The 22,380-nt window shown below is 41.6% G+C and overlaps 1 protein-coding gene and 1 pseudogene across 1 annotated transcript; one reads left to right on the top strand and one right to left on the bottom strand.

Moving 5' to 3' along the window:
- Positions 1 to 936, top strand: LOC125368158 (vomeronasal type-1 receptor 1-like). The gene has a single exon (XM_048369013.1). The coding sequence runs from the start codon at positions 1 to 3 to the stop codon at positions 934 to 936; it is 936 nt and encodes a 311-aa protein (XP_048224970.1).
- A 17,192-nt stretch (positions 937 to 18,128) lies between these two features.
- LOC125368156 lies at positions 18,129 to 20,368 on the bottom strand (annotated as a pseudogene).
- Between the last annotated feature and the right edge of the window lie 2,012 nt (positions 20,369 to 22,380).

Below are 22,380 nucleotides of genomic sequence, written 5' to 3'. Positions count from 1 at the left end.
ATGGAAGTGATGACACAAGGCAACTTGGAAATGGGGGTTGTCTTCCTCATTCAGACTGCAGCAGGGGTCCTGGGGAACTCCTTTCTCCTTTGTATTTACAGCTACACCCTGCTCACTGGACAGAAGGTGAGGCCCACAGACCCCATCCTCAACCATCTGGTCTTTGCCAACAACTTGGTTGTTTTATCCAGAGGGATCCCTAACACAATGTCAGGTTTTGGATGGAAGTACTTCCTGGATGATACTGGATGTAAAATTCTTTTGTATTTATTCAGAGTAGCCAGAGGGGTTTCTCTTAATATCACCTGCCTTCTGAGTGGCTTCCAGGTCACAACGCTTTGCACTAGAAATCCTAGGGGGAAGAACAGTACTAGATTCCACAAATGCTTTGGTTTCTGTGGCTGTCTCTTCTGGATCCTGCAGCTCCTGGTAAATGGCTATGTGCCTCTGAACGTGACTGGCACAAGACACAAACAAAATGTTTCTCTGCACATGCAGTATAAATACTGCTCCACAGGTCCACCAGAACCGTTTGCATCTTCATTACATCTAGTCTTATTTGTTTCTAATGATGTTATATGCTTGGTTTTCATGATCTGGGCCAGTGTCTCCATGGTCCTTTTCCTGCAAGGACACATGGAGAGGGTTCGACACATTCACAATCCTTTTTCTTACCGAAGACCTGACCATGAGACCAGGGCCACACGTACCATCCTGACCCTGCTGAGCATGTTTGTCTTCTTCTACTGCCTCTCTGCCATTTGCACTCTTTGTGTTGGTCTACATAGAAAGCCAAACCTCTGGCTGATGGACATTTCTGTGTTCCTGGGTACAGGCTTCTCAGTACTGAGCCCCTTTGTGCTCATCAGCAGTGATACTCGCATCACTCAAGTGTTTCATTTCGGCAGCAAAAAGAAAATTATTTTCATAATTTGATTCAACCATACTCTTGGTTTTGCAGCACTGGGATTTAGACTTTACACAGGGCAGGCACTCTACTACTAGAGAAATGCTCAAGTTCTTTTTCACTGTGATTATTTTTTAGATAGAGCCTTGCTTTTACCAAGGTGAGCCTGAACCCCAAAATGTCCATTATCTGTTTCTTCAAAACTTGGTTTGACAGACATGAACCAAGATTTGAGATTTCTTTGATTAGATAGAGTCTTAGCAAAAAATTTTTTTGCCAGTCCTGGGGCTTGGACTCAAGGCCTGAGCACTATCACTGGCTCCTTTTTGCTCAAGGATAACAATCTACCACTTGAGCCACAACAATCCTTCCTTCCAGTTATTCCTGGTGGTTATTCGGAGGTTAGTGTCTCATAGACTTTCCTGCCAGGACTCCATTCAAACGTGGATCCTCACATCTCAGCCTCCTGAGCTGGTAGGATTACAAGTGGGACCCACTAGGGTTTAGTTTAGGAGATTCCTTCTGATATGAATCTTTTATAACAGAAACTATTTCATTGGCAAATTCATCTAGGTAAATGAATGAACAGAACACACCTAATTCAATCTTTTCTTCTTCATCTTTGAGAATTTTTTTTATGGTTTGAGAAATAGAGAGCCCTAGTTCTCCATGAGTCACTGAAGAGGGTTGAGAATTCAGAAACCACAGCAATGTGGGAATCTCCAGATTAAGGGTTTAAAGCAAGGTCCTCAGTCTCTTGTGTAATTTTTCTCTGAAGGGTTGGTGTTCTGGTCCTTCAGCTACACTTCCACTTCTGGCTACTGAGTGGTCAACTGTAGTTAAAAGGTCTTGTAGGTTTGTCTGCTCAGGCTGGCTTCAAATTATAGTTCTCAACCCTCCTGAGTGGCTCCAATGACAAGCAGCAGGCAGCCACACTGGGCTTCTTTGGATTTCTTTTGTTAAACTGGTTGAATAATGCAAATTACTCTTGCTTGCTAATAAAATAATAAGATGTAACTTTACAGATTGAAGTTCATGCAATATCTGTGCTTCCTTTTTAGTCTACCGTATGTCTCTCTTATTAAATTCTGTTGTGGATACATTAAGACGTTGCACTTTTCCCCACATTACTTATAATTAACTGTTGCCTTAAAAACTTTATCTTTTCATCTAAGATGATTTCCTTTATTATAAAAAATAATGTTCCTTGAGGCTGGAAATATGGTCTAGTGGTATAGTGCTTACCTCGTGTACATGAAGCCCTGGGGTGGATTCCTCAGCACCACATTACAGAAAAAGCCAGAAGTGGTGCTGTGGCTCAAGTGGTAGAGTGCTAGCCTTAAGCAAAAAGAAGCAGGGACAGTGCTCAGGCCCTGAGTTCAAGCCCCAGGACTGGGAAAACAAAAACAAAAACATAAAAACAGGTTGATATTCTATTCCTTGAGCCATGCTTCCACTTTTGGCTTTTAGGTGGTTAATTGTAGGTAAAAAGTTTTTCATAAGTGTATCTGCTCAACCTGGCCTCAAACTGAAATCCTCAGCTCTCAGCCTCCTGAATAGATAAGATGACAGGCATCACCAATCATATCTTGGCATATTCTGATCTCTTTTTTGAAACTGCCAGGGTAAATTCAGATTATGCTTGTTTACTAGTACACTAATAAGATATATCTTTTACAAATTGAAGTTTTTGTAATGATAGTGTTTCCTTCTCAGTCTACAGTGTTTCTGTTAGTATTTAATTCTGATACAGATACATTAAGATCTTGTACTTTTCTGTCCATATGTCTTTTTTTTTTTTTGCTTTTTTTTTTTTGCCAGTCCTCAGGCTTGAACTCAAAGAGTGTAACTTTAAATAATATGTTGTGATTTTACTACATAACTGGTCTTTTATGGTACTATACATCTTGACAACCCAATTGTCCACAAAAAAACAAAAACAGAAAACATTCAAACATTGTTTGGTGGTTTTACATCATATTTCATTTGTAATAAATGGTAAAGAATAGTTTGAAAGTATTAAAGGATCATCTCAATTACTTTAAAACTTAGGTTCAGTCAGTATAATAGTTACTTCTAATTAAAACAAAAATTTTATGATACTCTAACCAATAAATACATATTTGTCATTTGTAATTATACATTTGTGAAAATTCTTAAAATTATTTAATCAGACAAATTGGTAACTCTAAGAGATATTTTACTTGACAATAAAACCTAACCAAATCATATTATAGCTAATTATTAGTTTTTCAGATCATTTTTAGCTCTTAACTTTAAATTCAAATATTAAATACTTCTAAAAAAAATAGTTAAGTAAATATTTACTTAAATTTAGTAAAATTTGTCATGTGGTTAAGTGTGATAAAATGCAAGTGCATAAACATATAAAATGTATATTTGGAATTAGATATTACTTGTTTCTCAAAACAAAAAAAGAATCTGTACAAAGAGGGGCATAAGAGTATTGCAGCTGTTAAGTACTTGCCTATGCAACACCCCCAAGTTTGTTGCCTGAACCTCAAAGGAAATAAAGTTATTGAAAATTTCAATGTAGTTTTGAAGGCCTAGAGATCTTTTATTGTTAGTTCGCTAAGCAAATAATGAATAGCAAAAAGTACAGTTGCTGTCTTTTAGCGGAAACAGAAGATAAATATTTTCACCCTATTTTACAAGACTTACACTTCATTTTTTTCCATTACCTAATGTATTTTGCTGAGCAAGTGTAAGGAGTGGAAATATTAAACGTGGAAATAAAGTTCAACAGTTAGCCCAAAAACTAATGTTATTACTTGTAGATGTTTCACATGAGTACCTGAAATCATATGAACATTACATCAGATTTTACATTTGCATCATAGTTTTCTTTTTTGTAGCACTGACATTTGCACACTGCCCTTTGCACCCTCTGGGGCAAGGTTCTACTCCTAGAGAAACATGCTCGACATTTTACTGTGGTTATTTTTACCCAGGTCAGCCTGCACCCTAATACTCCTATTATGTGTTTCAGAATATCTGGGATAACAGATGTGAACCAAGATGCTGAGATGTTTTTGTTGTTGTTGACATAGTGTATGAGGAAATGGCGTACACCATCACACCCAGCTAGCACTTGAAATGGACTCTTATGAATAGTTTACCTGGAGTGGCCTTGATCCTCAATCTTCCTGATTCAATCTTACAGGTGTCAGCCACTGAATCCATCTTGGGTCAGTCTTTGATTTAAACAATTAGTAGTAGCAGTAGTGGTAATAAGCCATGGGGTTTGAACTCAGGGGCTGGGCACTATCCCTTGGCTCCTTTATCTAAAGGCTAGCATGCTACCATTGTGAGCCACAGTCCTACTTCTAGTTTTCTGGTGGTTAATTGGAGATAAGTGTCTCTTGGACTTATCAGGCTGGGCTAGCTTTGAACCATGATCCTCAGATCTCAGCCTCCTGAGTACCTATGATTACCAGTGTAAGATACCACAGCCAGACATAATTTTTAAATTTTTAAATGAGTATATAATAGAAGGAATTCTGTAAGAATCCATGTGAAACTGACAAAAAGAGGGCGATGGCAGAATCTTAGCAATGAAGTACTTGCCTACACAGAACCCTGAGTTTGCTGCCAGAACCTCAAATAAAATAAAGTCATAGAAAATTTCAATGTCGTTATTGAAGCTTAATCTTTTAGTGTTACTTCACTAAGTCAATAATGAATAAAGAAAGGTAAAAATTGCTGTTTAATTAGCAGTAACAAGAATTAACCAAGCAGTAATAAGAAGATGAAGGTTTTCAACCTATTTTACAGGACTTACAATTAATTTTTCTTCATCACATAAGGAAGTGTGCTGAGTGAATGTAATGAGTGGAAATATTAAACTTGGAAACCAGGTGCTGTTGGCTCACGCCTGTAATCCTAGCTACTCAGGAGGCTGAGATCTGAGGGTCATAGTTGAAAGCCAGCCCAGGCAAGAAAGTCTGTGAGACTCTTATCTCCAATGAATCACCAGAAAACTGGAAGCAACTCTGTGGCTCAAGTGATAGAGTGCTAACCTTGAGGTGAAGAGCTCAGGGACAGTACCCAGGCCCAGAGTTCAAGCTTCATGACCAGAGAAAAGAAAAAAAAATATTAATCTTGGAAATAAAGTTCAATAGTTAGTAGAAAAACAAAATGTTATTACTTGTTGATGTTTCACATGAGTATCTGAAAACATATTAACTCCAAACATATTTAGACCCAGCATCCTAAGGTAAAGAGCAGTCTAGACAGATCTCTCTTGGGGGACATGGGGATTTCAGAGATCTGAAGAAATCCACCATGTTTGACATGGACCAAGAAACATAGCAGCAGGTCAAGCAGTAACCTGTGTAACTGCTGGTGCCTAAATTTAACATGGGACCATCCCAGAATTCCATCTTTGTCCTAAAAGTATGACAGACTCAGTATGAGGTCTAACCTCATGCATAATGTCAGCAGATCTACCTAAAAATGATCTAGTCAACATTGAACTAAAATGTAGTATGTATTTGACAAAAAGAGTTTCCCTGTGACAAACACTGTTGAGTTGTGTATACTCATGAGCACCACACAACTTTCACAATGACTTCCAACAGAGGAACCTGCATGGTTAAGGAAGTTCAGGGAATATGGGGAAAGTTTTGAAGGTAGTCTTGTTAGGAGTGAGGAGAGGTAAATCAAATCTATAGTATAAGACTGTGAAACTGAGCAAATGGTTTTGGAGAATTTTAGGGAATTTTTTTTCTTTTGTCTTCAAAGATGCAATTTCTTTCCTTAGCAAAGCACTATGTTAAAAAAAAAAAAAAAGTGGGCACTCGAGGCTCACACTTGCAATCCTAGCTACCAGAAGGCTGAGATCTGAGGACTATGGTTCAAAGCCAAGTCTGTGAGACTCTTATATTTAATAAACCATTCACGAAAGCCCAAAGTGGCACTGTGGCTCAGAGACAGCAGCCAGAGCTGTTCAAGCCTCCTCAGTCCAACCCAACACCCCCTAAAAAAGGGGGAAAAAGGCTATCCCGAGTTGAAGTACTATGTGCTTCTTCACGATGTGCAAATAATCAAGGCCAAGCGATATTTTACAATGATCTTTTTAATGGTTCTCCAGTAGCTTTGTAAGCTTTGCACATACTCACTTATTCCGGCCATTTGAACTTATTAGATACAGAGGATATAGAAATCCTGAATGTAACTCTCATTCTGTACATAGCATGACTGTTTTGCCTAATACTAAGGAGACTCTCTATATGAAAATAGAAACCAGGTCTGTGTTGAGAGGGAAATTTATACAGACCCTTATGTTCAAAAGGGAAAAACCAAAAATACTACACCTATCTATGCTCCTTACATAGCAATAAAAATAATAGCAAGGGGGCTGGGAATGTGCCTAGCATGCATGAAGCCCTGGGTTCAATTCTTCAATACCACAAAAACAGAAAAGCCAGATGTGGCTCAAGTGGTAGAGTGCTAGCCTTGAGCAAAACAAGCTCAGGAGCAGTGCCCAAGCCCAGAGTTCAATCCTTAGGACTGGCAAAAAAAAAAAAGTAATAGCAACATAAATATAATATGAAGACAAAGAAGAGTATACATATAAATGCAAGATGAAGAAAGAGTGGTAGAAAAGAAAATCAGTGAAGCCAAATGATGGACATTTGAAAAGACCAAAGAAATGGACAATACTTTTTTCTTAGACTGGCAAAGGAAAAACCAGAAGACTCAAATAGCTGAATCAGAAATGGGATTGCAGAAATGAAGTAGAGTAGTGCAGAAATGAAATAGAGTAGTGTAGGGGCTGGGGATATAGCCTAGTGGCAAGAGTGCCTGCCTCGGATACACGAGGCCCTAGGTTCGATTCCCCAGCACCACATATACAGAAAATGGCCAGAAGCGGCGCTGTGGCTCAAGTGGCAGAGTGCTAGCCTTGAGCGGGAAGAAGCCAGGGACAGTGCTCAGGCCCTGAGTCCAAGGCCCAGGACTGGCCAAAAAAAAAAAAAAAAAAAAAAAGAAATAGAGTAGTGTAGAAATGAAAAGAGAACCAGGAAATGGTGGCCCAGGGCTGTAGTCCTAGCTACTCAGGAGGCTGAGCTTAAGAGGATCACAGTTTAAAGCCAGAACAAGCACATAAGTCCACAAGACTCCATCTCTGAAATAACCAACAAACAGGGCACTTGTGGCTCATGTCTGTAACCTTAGCTGTTCAGGAGGCTGAGATCTGGGATCCTTGTTTGAAGCCAGCACAGGAAGAAAAGCCTGTGAGACTCTCGCATTAACTACCTTAAAAAGCTGGAAGTGAAGCTGTGGCTCAAATGGTAGAGAGCTTGCTTAGAGCCTAAAAGCTCATGCACAGCACCCAGGCTCTGCATTCAAACCCATGGACTTGAAGACCCTGAGCAGCCGTTGCACCTCCATATTGTAGCTTGGGCCTGACCGGGCCCTGAAGCTTCCTGGAATAACTGCAGAACATATCAATGTCAGTTAAAGTTAGAATGCTTTAGCCATTGTGACACAAAGGAAATGTACTGAAGTGTGGGCTGTGTGTTTTGTGTTTTGGAAACATGGCTAATGTGTTGTGTCCCTTATAAATGAGAGTAGCCACTTCTGAGAAATAAGGCCCACTCCCAGCAGGTATGTGCTTAAGACCGTAAACCTGCCCCTGTGACAAAGTATAGAAGTGCAGAGATTCCAGGAGGAGGGTCAATAACCCCTTTGGGCAGTGAAACTCTCATAACAACCAGTAATCAAGAAATAACAGGAAATACCTGAAGTTACAGATTTCCCCTCAAGGATGACTCGGGTGACACCCTTGCGACACAGATCATTTGTCTAAACCCATCATTTGGAACCCCATGAGCTAGCCAAACACTTTCACCAGGCCCGTTCCTGCCATTGATTAGGTCAATCATTCTTAAGAATTATTTTATAACTTTCCCGCGATACAACATGATTTGCTGCCAGTTGCTATACTGTACCATGATATTCCCACTGTGTGACATGATTTGCTGTGTGATGATGTGACACATGGAATGTTCCCCCAAACCCTAAAATAACCCTGCTCTCGATTCAGATCTACTGCTTCGGTGAGGGTGTTGAGCCCAGGCTCGAGCTTGCAATAAAGACTCTCATGTGACTTCATTGGCTTTAGGCTCCCTGGTAGTCTTTCGGAATCCTCAAATCTGGGCAAAACAGACTGACAAAAAAACAACAACACAAATTCTGGGATCAAGTGGTAGAGAGCCAATGGAGTAATCCATTTCAGCAAGCAAAAAGGCCTACATTCAAATCCTGGTACCTGAAGAGTAAATGAGAGAGAGAGAGAGAGAGAGAGAGAGAGAGAGAGACAGAGACAGAGACAGAGACAGAGACAGAGACAGAGACAGAGACAGATAGACAAACAGAGAGAATTGTACCAATTACATGCAAGTTAGGTAAACTAGATGGAAAAAATGTTCAAGTTTCTAGGAACACTACTCCTGTCAAATCTAACTCAAGAAAGCCAAGCAATCATGGCTCATACCTGTAATCCTACCTACACTGGAGGCTGAGATCTGAGGATTGCCGCTCGAAGCCAGCCATGGTAAGAAAGTCTGTGACACTCTTATTTCCAATAACCTATTAGAAAAGGCCAAAAGTGATGCTATGGCTCCAGTGGTAGAGTGCTAGCCTTGAACTAAAGAAGTTCAGGAACAGCCCTCAGGCCCTGAGTTCAAGGCCCAGGAAAAGGAAAGAAATTAACTGAAAGAATAGCAGTATATCTGAATATCTACAAGAATAAGAGAAATTGTATCTTTAGTACTAGGCCACTCAACACAGAAAAACCCACTCACACACACATAGAAAGTTGTTTACCTACATTTGAATCACCACAATGAATGATGTGTATGGTAATTTAAGAAACAATACGCTATAGTAATTCAATAAAATTAAAAATTGTGAAACTTTTTTCTCCAATGCATACTTCATTTTAGTTGATCATCAACTAAACCATCTTTAGGTCGACCTGCTGATATTGTGCAAGGGGTCAGGCCGCATACTGAGTCTGTCATACTTTTGTCCCCAGAGTATGAAATCTTGCATTACATTTAGGTACTAGCAGTTAAAACAGATTTATGGCTTGACCTGCCACCATGTCTCCTTGTCCATGTCAAACATTGTGGATATCTTCAGATCTCTGTAATCCCCATTTTCCACATGACAGATCTTTCTAGTCTACTCTTCTTTATCTCAAGATGCTCAGTCTAAGTATATTTGAAGTTAAAATGTTTTCACATAGGTACCTATGTGAAACACCAACAAGTAATTTGTTTTTGTGCTAAATATTGAACTTTATTTCCAAATTTAATATTTGTGCTCATTATATTTATACAATTCATTAGGTAATGAAGAAAAGTTAACTGTAATTCCTGTAAAATAAGGTGAAAACATCATCCTCTGGTAGTTCTTTTACTGTTAATTAGACAGCAATGGTACCTTTCCTTATTCATTACTTGCATACTGAACTAACTGACAGATCATTAGGCCTTCATAACTATATTAAAATTTTCTATAACTTTATTTCAGGTTCAGGCAACAAACTCATGGTCTTGCAGAGGTATCACATTTGAGATACTCCCATGTCCCCCACCACCTTTTTGAGTCAATTTCATACAGATTCTTACAGAATGCCTTTTATTATAAAAATAATTTAACAATTTTTTAAGTAAACATTTGTGTAGGGTGCTGGTGGCCTATGCCTGTAAACCTAGCTACCCAGGAGGCTGACATCTGAAAATCACAGCTGGAAGCCAGCCCAGCAGGAAAGTCAAGAGACACTTATCAACAAATAAACACCTGAAAACAGGTGGAGCTATGACTCAAATAGTGCAGCACTAGTCTTGAGCTAAGGAGCTCCAACAAAACAACAAATGCAAAAAGCCTGGGCTGGAGGCATGGCTCAAGTGGTAGAGTGCCAGGAGAAGAGGCAATTTAAGCAAGCACAAGACTGTCCCGACCTGCAGGACATCAACAGGGGAGACCACCTACGAGAGAGAATGAAGGGAAAGGGAGACGCAAAGAGGACAGCAAGACAAATGGGAGTCTGTTCAAGCTGCCAATTTATTTTGATTTTTCACACACTTATATACTCTTAAAGCAGGAGGGGGCAATCTTGAAGCAGGAGGGGGCAGTTCTTCAGCACCTGTAGGAAGTTGGCTTGGGGTAGCAGGACGTTGGCAGGGTGAAAAGGTTACTGGTCATGCTATAGGGGAGAGTTGCTAAGTGACCTGACCACAAAATGTTCCTATACACTGGGTCCTACCTGGGTTGCTAAGAGATTTGACTGTAGGACGTTCTGGTAGGTTTATTCTCAAGAATTATCTATTATTATTGCTCTTTGAACTGGGCCATCTAGTGCAACCAAGGTGGTGCTGAATCAATGGTTGGTTTCTTAGCATGTTTTCTATGGTGGCTTCTAGCCAGAGGCTCAATAGCATGTTTTCTATGGTGGCTTCCAGCCAGAGGCTCAAGTCAGGGTCTCGGTCCCTGACACAAGACCCTGAATTCAAATCCTGCAGCCTGCAGAGAGAGAGAGAGGGAAACAGACAGACACACAGACACACAGACACACAGACAGACAATGGATTCTACAGGCCAATTACATAAACTAGAGTATTATCCTTGAGCAAATGAGCTCAGGGAGAGTACTCAGTCTGAGTTCAAACCCCACAACTCACTGATAATAGTAATAATAATAATAATAATAATAATATCTAAAAGCTTTTATCCATAAAGAGTGCATGGCTCAGCCTATGAGGTTTAATCGGGTTTCACATTTGTAAGGTTCAATCAGGAGGTTTCAGGTTTAAGGCCAGCCCAGGTAAACAGTTCATAAGACCCCATCTCAAGTACTAGCTGGGTGGGGTAGAGTATGCCATCACCTCATCCATGTGGGATGCTGAGATTTGGATGGTTGCATTGAGAGGTGAGAATTGACACAAACAATATCCTAAGACTCTACCATAACAACAACAACAAAAAGCCCTCAGCCTCTTGGATCACATTTGTCGTCCTGGATACTTCAAGAAATATATAATAGGAATATCAGGGTGCAGGCTGACCTAGGTAAGAAGCAAGGCTGTATCTCAACAATAACCAGTGTGAAAAAGAACTAATCTGGTCATAGACCCCTGCCCTAGAGGGTGCAGTGTGGAAACCAAGTGAAAGATGTAGGGGAGTCCCCCCGCTTTTTTTTTTGAGTCCCCTAGAAACAGCAGGCTTAGACAAGGCATGGGGAAGGGCAAACCTAAGTTGAATAACAGGAGCCAAACAGCTTGAACTAGAGCTGGTGACCTTCATAAAAGAAAGGAATGAGGAAGGCCATTCACTTTACATGTTTTAGTTTAGGAGAAGTACCAAAAAGAGGGTTGAAGTTAATTAAGAAGTTAAAGAGGAACCCAGTAGGAATTTTCTGTCAGGACAAGAGGAGCAGAGGCAGTAGTCACAATGCATATACTCAGCCACTGAACCCCAGATGAAGGCTCAGGATTGCATGATCTCATCTCCTTTGTGGACGTGATCATCGTGTCACCTGGAAGTGTAGTGACAGTGTGTGCATGGGGAACAGAGTTTCCCTGTGACAAACACTGGTGAATTCTGTATACTCATGAGCACCACTAAACCTTCACAATGCCTTCCAGCAGATAAGGCCACAAGGTAAAGAAAGTCCAGGGAATATGGGGAAGCTTTTGGAGATGTTCTCATTAGACCTGATAGAGGAAAATGAAATTATTGTATCAGAGTGTGAAAATGAGCAAATGGCTTTGGTGGCTTTTTAGAGTGTTTTCTCTTGTCTCCAAAATGCAGGGATTTTTTTTCCTTAGCAAAGCACTATGTTAAAAAAAATTAAAGGGCTGGAAATATGACCTAGTGGCAAGAGTGCTTGCCTCCTACACATGAAGATCTTGGTGCGATTCCCCAGCACCACATATATGGAAAACGGCCAGAAGGGGCGCTGTGGCTCAGGTGGCAGAGTGCTAGCCTTGAGCGGGAAGAAGCCAGGGACAGTGCTCAGGCCCTGAGTCCAAGGCCCAGGACTGGCCAAAAAAAAAAAAAGAAAATTAAAGCCAGTATTCAGTGGCTCATGCCTATAATCCTAATTACTCAGGTGACTGAGGTCTGAGGACTGTGGTTCTAATCCAGCCTGGGCAGAAATGTCCATGAGAGTCTTCTATCCAATGAACTACTCACCAAAAACCAGAAATGAGACTGTACTTCAAGTGGTAGAGTGGACAAAGGTGATCAGAGAGAGTGAACAGGACTTGAGTTCAAGTCTTAGAAGTTGTTAAAAAAGCAAAAAAGACAAACCCCCAAGTTGAAGTGTTATGAGCTGGTTAGCCATATTTAAATAATCCAATCTCAGTGTCATGTCTTTTTAATATTTAATATTTTTAATATTTAATATTAATATTTAATATTTTTAATATTTCTCGATGATCTTCCTAATCTTTTCACATTCTCTCTTCTTCTAGCCACTTTGACTTTCTCAGATACAGAGAACATAGAAAACCTAAGTGCATGTCTCCCTTTGACCATGACATGACCAGCTTCACCCAAATCGAATGGGCCTCACTATGCAAAAAAAAGAAAGCAGGTCTGTGATGACGAGGAAGTTTATAACTTAGATCCTTATATGTTTTTGGTTTTTTTGTTTTTTTGTTTTTTTGACCAGTCCTGGGGCTTGGACTCGGGGCCTGAGCACTGTCCCTGGCTTCTTTTTGCTCAAGGCTAGCACTCTGCCGCTTGAGCCACAGTGCCACTTCTGGCCATTTTCTGTATATGTGGTGCTGGGGAATTGAACCCAGGGCCTCATGTATAGGAGGCAAGCTCTCTTGCTACTAGGCCGTATCCCCAGCCCTTAGATCCTTATATGTTAAAAAAGGAAAGACTAAAAATTCTATACCTATCATCACCCCTAACAGAGCAAGAAAAATACTAGCAAGGTAAACACAATATGCAGACAAAGAAAATAAAAATGCAAGATGAAGAAAGAGCAATAGAAAACAAACAAAAAAAAATGTTGGATATTTGAAAAGACCAGAAGGGGAACAGTTTTTACTTAGATTGGCGAGGGAAAACCCAAAAGATTCAAATGAGTGAATCAAAAATGAGAGTACAAGTGTGATTCCTGACCTGTACAAATGCAAAATAGAGCTAGGCAAAGGTGGCCTAGGCCTACATTCCTAGCTACTTGGGAGGCTTAGATGAAAAGGATCACAGTTCAAAACAAGAAGCACAAAAAATCCATGAGACTTCATCTCCAAAACATCCAACAAGCCAGCACTGGCGGCTCATGTTTGTCAGGTACTCAGGAGGTAAAGGTCTGAGGATCATTATTTCAAGACAGCCCAGGCAGAAAGTATCTATCAATAAAGCTGGAAGTGAGCCATGGCTCAAATGGTAGAGGGCTAACTTTGAGCACAAGAGATCAAGGACAGAACTCAGACTCTAAGTTCCAACTCCAGGACTGGCACAAACACAAAAACAAAACAACAACCACAACAAAACCGAGAATAAGAACAAAATCTTAGGAGGGAGGTATGGATCAAGTGGTACAGTGCCAACAGACTAAGCAAATTTAGCAAGCACAAGGCCCTGAATTCAAATCCTGGTACTTGCCAAACAAGAGAGAGACACACACAGAGAGAGAGAGAGAGAGAGAGAGAGAGAGAGAGAGAGAGAACAAGAATGGATTCTACCAATTAGGTGGAAATTACACAAACAAGATGAAAAATGTTTAAGTTTCCAAGAAGACTACTCCTGTCCTAATTGACTCCAGAAAGCAGGCCAGTGGCGGCCCACTCTGGTGATCCTAGCTACTCAAGAGGGTGAGAACTGAGAATCATAGTTGGAGGACAGCCCTGGCAAGAAAGTTTCACACTTATCTCCAATAAAGTACTCAGAAAAGGCCAGAAGTGGTGCTATGGCTTAAGAGGTAGAGTGCTAGACTTGAGCTAAAGAAACTCAGGGACAGCAACCAGGCCCTGAGTTCAAGGCCCAGGACCAGAAAAAATATCAATAAATCTGAGTATCTAAAAGAAGAGAGAATGAATCTAGAGTATAAAGCCACTCAAACAGAAACACTCCCAAACACTCATACACACTAGGACACACAGGCACACACACACACACACACACACACACACACACACACACACAGATGGAGTTGTTTACCAAGCTTTCAGTACCACAATGAAATTAGGTATACTTTTAAAACAATTTTTAGCAATTTTAGCAATTTAATACAATTAAAATGTGAAAATATTTGTCAAATGCATAATGGTTTTGTTGAACATTCACAAAATCATCCTCAGGCAGACCTGCTGATACATAGTGCATAGGATTAGGCCTCATTCTCAGTTTGTCATACTTGTAGGACAAAGATAGAATTCTTGGGTGGTCCCACATTACTTTCTGAACCAGCAGTTTCACAGGTTACTGCTTAACCTGCCACCATGTCACCTGGTCCATGTCCAACCGTGCATTTCTTCAGAACTCTGAAATGCCCAAGTTCAACATCCAAGATCTTTCTAGACTACTATTCTTTACCTCAAGGTGCTAGATCTAAATATGCTTGAAGTTAATATAATTTCAGATTCCCATTTGTAAAGCCTACAAGTAATAACACTTTGTTTTTGCGCTAAATATTCAACTTTATTTACGAATTTAAAATTTTACTCATTACATTTACTCAGCATGTTTTAAGGTGTCTCAGTGATGAGAAACAAAGAAGCCACATTTTCAAAGTCAAATCAGAAGTCTTTATTGGAGAACTGGTGACTGCAAATGGACTCCTGTCACAAAGACCTGCAACCCCTCAAATATACTTAACACTTAAAGTGTAGCTGAGAGAGCAGGAGAGGAACGAAAGAGCAGAAAAACAACACTAACAAACCAGATCAACCCCAATACACACCTGGAGGGTCATGCCTTGGTGACCACCGAAAAGACAGGAGACAGGAGGCACAGTACAAAAGGCATGGCTTAATGGTGGCTGAACTGACCTGGGCCTACATAGGGGCAGGATGACAAGGCACTTGAGAGTTAACCAAGTTCAAGGTACAGGTGTCATAGGTCTAGGAATTGATCCTCCAAGTCACTGATGCTGCCTCTAGGAATCTAGGTACACCTATCACCTAGGAGGTGAGACTTGGTCTTCCAACACCATAAGAATATAATGGTGCCAACAAGGGCTGGAATTATGGCCTAGTGGTAAAGTGCTCGCCTGGTACACATGAAGCCCTGGGTTCGATTCCTCAGCACCACATATATACAAAAAGCCAAACTGTGCCTCAAGTGGTAGAGTGCTAGCCTTCAGCAAAACGAAGTCAGGGACAGAAGGCCCTGAGTTCAAGCCCCAGGACTGGCAAAAAAACAAAAAAATGGTGCCAAAAACACTGAAATCCCTATCTACCAAGTGTGCACCCCTACTTCATTCCTCACTGGATTTATGTACATGAAAGCAAATCACTGATTTCTCAGTGAGAGAGCTGCATTAGCCCCTTAGGACAATCCCTGACCAAGTTACCATCCCCAAAGTAGTAGTCCTGCTTCATTAGCAGTAAACATCATTGTAAGGTCCATCACTGGAAGGCTCCATGTAGATGCCCTCTACCTCATTATGTCTCCACACAGTTACCTGAGTAACCAGCAGACCTGCAGTCACTTTGTCTCACCCTTTCAAAATTAATCACAGCCATGGAATCAAGAGATAGTAGCTTGTCCATCTAATGTCCATTCCTGAGTATAAGAACTAGCCAAGTCATCCAATTTTTAATTTTGTCCCCCAAACCCTTCCTTTTGCCTTAATTTTTTTTTGTCCAGCTCCTGCCTCATGAGACTTCTTCTAGGCTTCATTCAAGGACTGGCATCTACCACCAAGGGACCCTGCTGCTAGCCTTCTCCCCGAGGGGCTACATTTCTGCCTTTTATCCCTAATGTGGATACCCCTTGCCAGCAGGAAGCAGCCAGAGAGTCTTTGTCCTTTTTCATAAGTATTAAAAAGCTGGAATGTAAGGTCCATCCTTAGAAGGCTAAATGTAGATGCCCCACACCTCATTAAGTCTCCACCTAGTTACCTGGGTAACAGACCTGGAGGCAGTTACATCCCCTTACCATGAGGTCACATCTTAATCTACCTGGCCACACCCCCCACCCCCCCGCCCCGCCACCCCAGATAAGGCAGAGCTGGGTGGGGGTCGTCCCTTCTATCTCTTCTCTCGAGCCATACATCATCTTGGCCACAGGCCACCAGTTCAGTAATAAACTTTCTCTCTTGCCTGAATACTGCAGGGCGTTCTTCTTTATCAGCTACCTACTTAACAAAACGAACAATCATAAGCAGCAATCTTTCCCAGGCTTGACTGGGTAAGATTTACAAATCTATGTACCACAGAATGAATGTCAGACAAAAGTTTTAAGTACAGAAAATCCAGAAGGGGTTTCCACCAGGAATCAACCATGTGTGATGGAGCCAGGCAGGGGTCCCATCTGTTTGCACTGTGATGGGGGTAGTCAGGATGAAGACGTAGAGTTTATTCCACATGGCCGTCGACCATCTTTGATGAACTTCTTAACCCAAAAGGAATCTACAGGTTGGAATGGATGGACCTGATCCACACAGGGCAACAGCCACGACTCCCAGCCCCTCTCAGACCCATTACACTCCTGGGCTTTTCCTAAGCTCTGGAACCTGATTTAAGAATGCATTTCTAACTTAAGGTAAGGCAGGAGCCTAACTTTAATGAAATCTCCCTGTATTCTCCTCGTTGAGTTTTTTGAGTACGTAGGCATGGCAGGCTGGGGCCCCAATGGTTTTCAAGGCAGTTTCAGACTGTGACCCCAGGCAATGCACCAGAGAACAACTTTGATTAAGCAATGATCTTCCAATAAGGTCAGGATTTCCTGGGCAGATAAGGAAGGCTTGGGCCTGTATCACTGTTTCACATGCCTCCTTTAACCTATCCTGCCTCTGTTGTGCCCAAGTCCTAGAAGACCACCAAGAAGACCACCGAGAGCCAGACATTCCAAAATGCAAAAGCAAGGCTTTATTCAGGCGAACTGCAGCCCGGACCTCGTCCTACACTGCGACGCAGCGGAGGTTAGGAGAAAGGCTACGAGCAGAGTTTTACATTGGTATTTAAAGGAAAAAAAATCACAAAGTTACACAAACCAGGAGCAAGCAGGGTTGGGGTGTGAGGACAAATCTCATTAGCATGAACCAGGTGCAAGCAGGTTTGGGGTGCGAGGACAAATCTGATTGGCTCAGGGCTAGGGATTCTCTAAAATTGGACTGACGACATTCCAGGGTGGTCACCGCATCTAGAACATTCCCGAAACGGTTGGGACATCTGGGAAATGGGTTTTTATGGCCGGTTGGTTTCGGTACAAACAACTTTGTTCCTGGAATCTGTATAATGTCTAGTTAGTTTCACCATAAACAAGCCAATTTCTGGGTTTTATGTACATGTTGGGTTATACTTAGCCTAACACAAACAACAAGATGGTTGCAGATTCAAGATGGAGTCGTCCTAGTCTTTCACCTCATTTTCCCCAAAATGACTTTGACCCCTTGATCTTATGAGGAGGGGATAGACTAAAATCTACCCTGGTCCCATTAAACAAGCTTAGGTACCCACTGTAACAGATGACTCACAAGCAGGGGTGTAAATTCCTGCCCTGTTGCTAAGTAAACAGACATGGGCATTATACAGGCATGCTCATAAACTGTTTTCTTATGACTTCCAGGCTCTGGTTAATTTTCAAGGGCCAAACACAAGTGACTCCAGGGTCCGACACCATCTCCTCTTAGCTGAGCAGGGTCTTACAATCGCCTCTGAGTGCTCCATTGTCACAGGGCACACTTCTATTCCAGGAGGGTCTTTCCATGCCGGGATAATGCCTCAGTTGGCATCAGCCTCTGGCTGACAGCTTGAATTCAGGGCCAGTTGCAATCTCTGAGCTCTCCAGCTCAAAGTTAGTGCTCCAGAACAGTGAGCAACAGCTCCATTCTTCCATCAGTCTCTTGGCCAATTAGAGATGAGAATCTCACAGGGACCTTTCTCTGGCAAGGCTGGCTTAAATTAAGCACACTCTTCAGACTGAATGGTTCATTGTCATAAGCCCTTTAACTCCAATCAAAAAAACAAGGTGATCAATAGTAGTAATTTATTCTTTAAGTTCTGACTCAACTGTAAAGTCTGATGTTATGTACTGGTTTAACAATATTACAAAAACTTTTTTTGGTGCAGACATAAAAAACCTGAGTGATGCGGGTGTCTCTGCTGATGAGCACAAAGGGGCTCAGTACTGAGAAACCAGCATTCAGGAACACAGACAAGTCTATCAACCACAGGCGAGGCAGTTTATTTAGAATAATACAAACAGTGAAAATGGCAGAGAGGCAGTAGAAGGAGACGAACATGCTCAGCAGGGTCAGGATGGTGCACGTGGCCCTGGCATCATGGTCAGATTTTGGGGAGGAAATGTGGCTATGTATGTGTTGGACCCTCTTCTTGTGTCTGTGCAGGACAAGGACCATGGAGACACTGGCCCAGATCATGAAAACCAAGCACAGAAAATCAATGGAAAAGAATAAGACTATGTGTAATACAGTTCCCAATGGTTGTGGTGGGACTGAGGAGCAGTATCTATAACACATGTGCACAGTGACATTTTGTTGTGTCTTCCACCAGTCACTCTCACAGGCACATAACCATTTACCAGGAGCTGCAGGATCCAGAAAAGGGAGCCAAAGAAACCTCAGCATTTGAGAAATCTAGTCCTGATCTTCCACCAAGAATTTTGAGTGCAAAGTTTTGTGAACCGGAAGCCACTCAGAAAGCAGGTAGTGTTAAGAGAAACCCCTCTGGCTACTCTGTGGAAATACAATACAACTTTACATCCAGAATCATCCAGGAAGTTCTTCCATCCAAAACCTGCCATTGTCTGAGGGATCCCTCTTGATAAAACAACCAAGTTGTTGGCAAAGACCAGATTGTGGTAAATTGGATCTGTGGGCCTCACCTTCAGTCCAGTGAGTAGGGTGTAGGTGTAAGGCAAAGGAGAGTGGAGTTCCCCAGGAGCCCTGCTGTAGTCTGAGTGAGGAAGATAACCCCCATTACCAAGTCAGCTTGGGTCATGACTTCTATATCTACAAAATAATATATTTTATTGTGAGATAAAAACTAACATGAAAACAAACAAATATGAACAGGCTACCTCAGGAGGCTGAGAGCTGAGGATTACAGTTTGAAGCAAGCCTGTGCAGAGAAATTTACAAGATTTTATGGCTACATATAAAAACCCCAAAGCCAGAAGTGGACCTGTGGCTCAAGTGATAATATACCAGCCTTGGGTGAAAAGCTAAGTGAGACGCTGAACCCTTAAACTGGAGATCCTCCACTGCTGTGGGTTCTGAATGCCCCAGCCTCATCGGTGACTCAGGCACAAGGAGAGCTCTCACACGCTCTGATCATCAGCAGTTCTCAAAGGTGCAGAAAAGACTGGAATGAGTGCCTCCGGAACACTGACATAGATCATTGTGCCCATGAAATAGATTTTGTGGTCAAAAGTTTTCGTTTGAAAAAGTACCTACTAAGGTAGGTGACAGTTGCTCAGGCATAAAAGTATAGCACTGCGTGGAAAAGGCTGAGATGTGAGGATCGAAAACTGAAGCTAGGACTCGCAGAGAAGTCTAGGAGACTCTTACCTCTGAATACAAACCATGAAAATTAGAAGTGGTGCTATGGCTCAAAGTGGGAGAATACCACCCTTGAGTAAGGAAGCTCAAGGACAGCCCCCAGGGTCTGAGTTCAAGCCTCACAATTGACAACAAAAAAAAATTAAAAAATCTTCTTACTTAGGATATGTGCAAGGACAATAAGAGCAAAAGCAGAGAAAATTGGCTGGTTGGGTGAATGAGAAGCCAAGGGAGTTTCAATTAAAGTCAAATGGCTTCTTCCATTAAGGTCATAACTTATCAGGCCACAAATTATTCCTTTGAGCAATCTCTTCCAATATTTGTCTTCAAATAATATGTGATTAGTTTAAATCTAACCTGAAATCATATTAAGACATTACTCAGGACAAAAAGAAAAAAGAAAAATACTGGGTTGTATGAGATTACCCTACACCCCAACACACAAAGCTGTGTGGTCTTCAGGAGATGAGGAGATGAGGAGCTGCCCCAACACTGCTAGCCCAGGGAGGAGGGAGGCCTGCACCCTTTACTAAACATTTTTTTTTTAAATAAAAGATGTGCCACATTCTAACCACACCCAGCACAAATATTTGATAGAAAAGTGTTTTCTGCCCTTTTGTGCATGAGTATATTTAATACTTTCACTTACCTGAAAAGAACAGCTGCTGACCCAGTAGGAATTTGCTGTAAGGACAAGAGGAGCAGAGGCAGTAGTCACAGTGCATATACTCACCCACGGAAGCCCAGATGAAGGCTCAGGATTGCATGATCTCATCTCCTTTGTGGACGTGATCATCCAGTCTCCTGGAAGTGCAGTGACAGTGTCTGCATGGGGAACAGAGTTTCCCTCTGACAAACACTGGTGAATTGTGTATACTCATGAGCACCATTAAACTTTCACACTGACTTCCAACAGATGAGACCACATGGTAAAGAAAGACCAGGGAATATGGGGAAACTTTTGAAGATGATCTCATCAGAAGTGAGCAGATGACGAGGAAGTTTGTTGCATGAAGCTTTGAAACTAAGCAAATGGCTCTGGTGTATTATTACTGTGTTTTTTTCTTCTGTATCTATGATGAAATGTTTTTTTCATTAGCTAAGCAATATGTTAAAAAACAAAAAGTGGGTTCCTATGGCTCATGCCTGTAATCCAAACTTCTGAGGAGGCTGAGATCTGAGGATTTTGTTTGAAGACTGTCTGGGGAACAAAAGTTCAAGAGACTTGGATCTCCAATAAACTACTCGGAAAAGCTGGAAATGCCACAGTTTCAAGTAGTAGAGTGTTTCCCTGGGGCACAAACAACCACAGGGATGGTACAAAGGGCCTGATTTCAAGCCTCAGAACAGGCAAAATGTGTGTGTTTGTAAACATATATAGGTATGTGTGTATGTATATACGGGAAGGTATGTACATATGTATGTGTGTATATGTATACATACATGCATAGTATCTCAAGTTAAGTTAGTTAGTGCTGGTTAGTGATGTGTAAATAAGAAGACTGAGAGACATGATTTACGACAATCTTTTTAATGTTTACTGAGTTTCTTTACAAGCTTTCAGCATGCTCACTTGTTCTGTCCATTTTGACCTTCTATGATACAGAGATTCTAGAAATCCTACATGCTCCTCTCCCTCACAAAGCAGCATGACCATTTTGCTCAATGCTAAGGGGCATTTGTAAATGAAAGTTGAAACCAGGTCTGTGCTGATAGGGAACTTTAAAACTTAGATCCTTAGGGTAAAAATTGAAAGACAGAAAGTACTATACCTTTCATTACTCCTAACAGAGCAAGAAAAATACTCACAAAGTAAACAATTTCAAGCCTCAGAACAGGAAAAATGTGTGTGTGTGTGTGTATACATAAATAACATACATATGTATGTGTATATGTATATATGGACAGGTATGTATGTATGTGCAGAAGAACAGTATGACTATAAATGCAAGATTTATAAATATAATTGCACATTTCTGGGTCTCCCATCCATACTCCATAGCCCAGACATCTATCCTCCAGTGACAGGAAATGACCAAAGACTTTCACCTTCCCCTTAACAACTCCCATCCAGCGCCAGGTACTGACTGGTTATTTTTTCCCAGTTCAATATGCTCTCCCCTGCCCAGTCAATAGAAACACTAGACACTTCCTTTCTGTCCCTAGTCCAAATATATGGGAATTCCAACTTTCTCATGATAGGCAACACCTGTGTTTGTTGCCTTAATGGAACTTATGTGGTTTGTGGCCAGAGTGTGTTTCTTATTTTGTCCATGTTGGTCAGTTCTGCCACCTTGTCAGCCTCTTGCTTGATCTCAACCCAAGTGCAGGAGCATCTCAGTGGATGATGGGAAACCCTCCAGTGGACATCCTGGTGGGATTCCCTCCCATGGTGACCCCCGGGCTGGCCCTTGTAGTGGGACCTTTCATTGTCATCTTCTAATTCTCCATCTTGGACCTTGTCTTCTCAAACTTTTTCACATGCTTCTCTTTAACATGATAAGAATCCTGACCCATGATACTATCTTGGAGCAAGTCAAGCCCATCCCCTGTCTTCAGGCAACTGGAGGCTTTGTTTCTACTGGTCTACCTAGCCCAGCTCAGTCCTGGACCCTAAAAGCCTCAGCCTCAGTGACGCCTCAACATCTCCATGTCAGCAGGAAGTAGCCAGAGAAGTCCACAACATCCCCTAACTTTTAGACCCCTTGAGGATTTCAAATGATGGGATTCTGCTTTG

This window comes from Perognathus longimembris, chromosome 20, assembly GCF_023159225.1.
Source record: "Perognathus longimembris pacificus isolate PPM17 chromosome 20, ASM2315922v1, whole genome shotgun sequence".
NCBI classification, from domain to species: Eukaryota; Metazoa; Chordata; class Mammalia; order Rodentia; family Heteromyidae; genus Perognathus; species Perognathus longimembris.
Note: the sequence above shows the minus strand (reverse complement) of the source record. Positions and strands in the feature narration are given on the sequence as shown.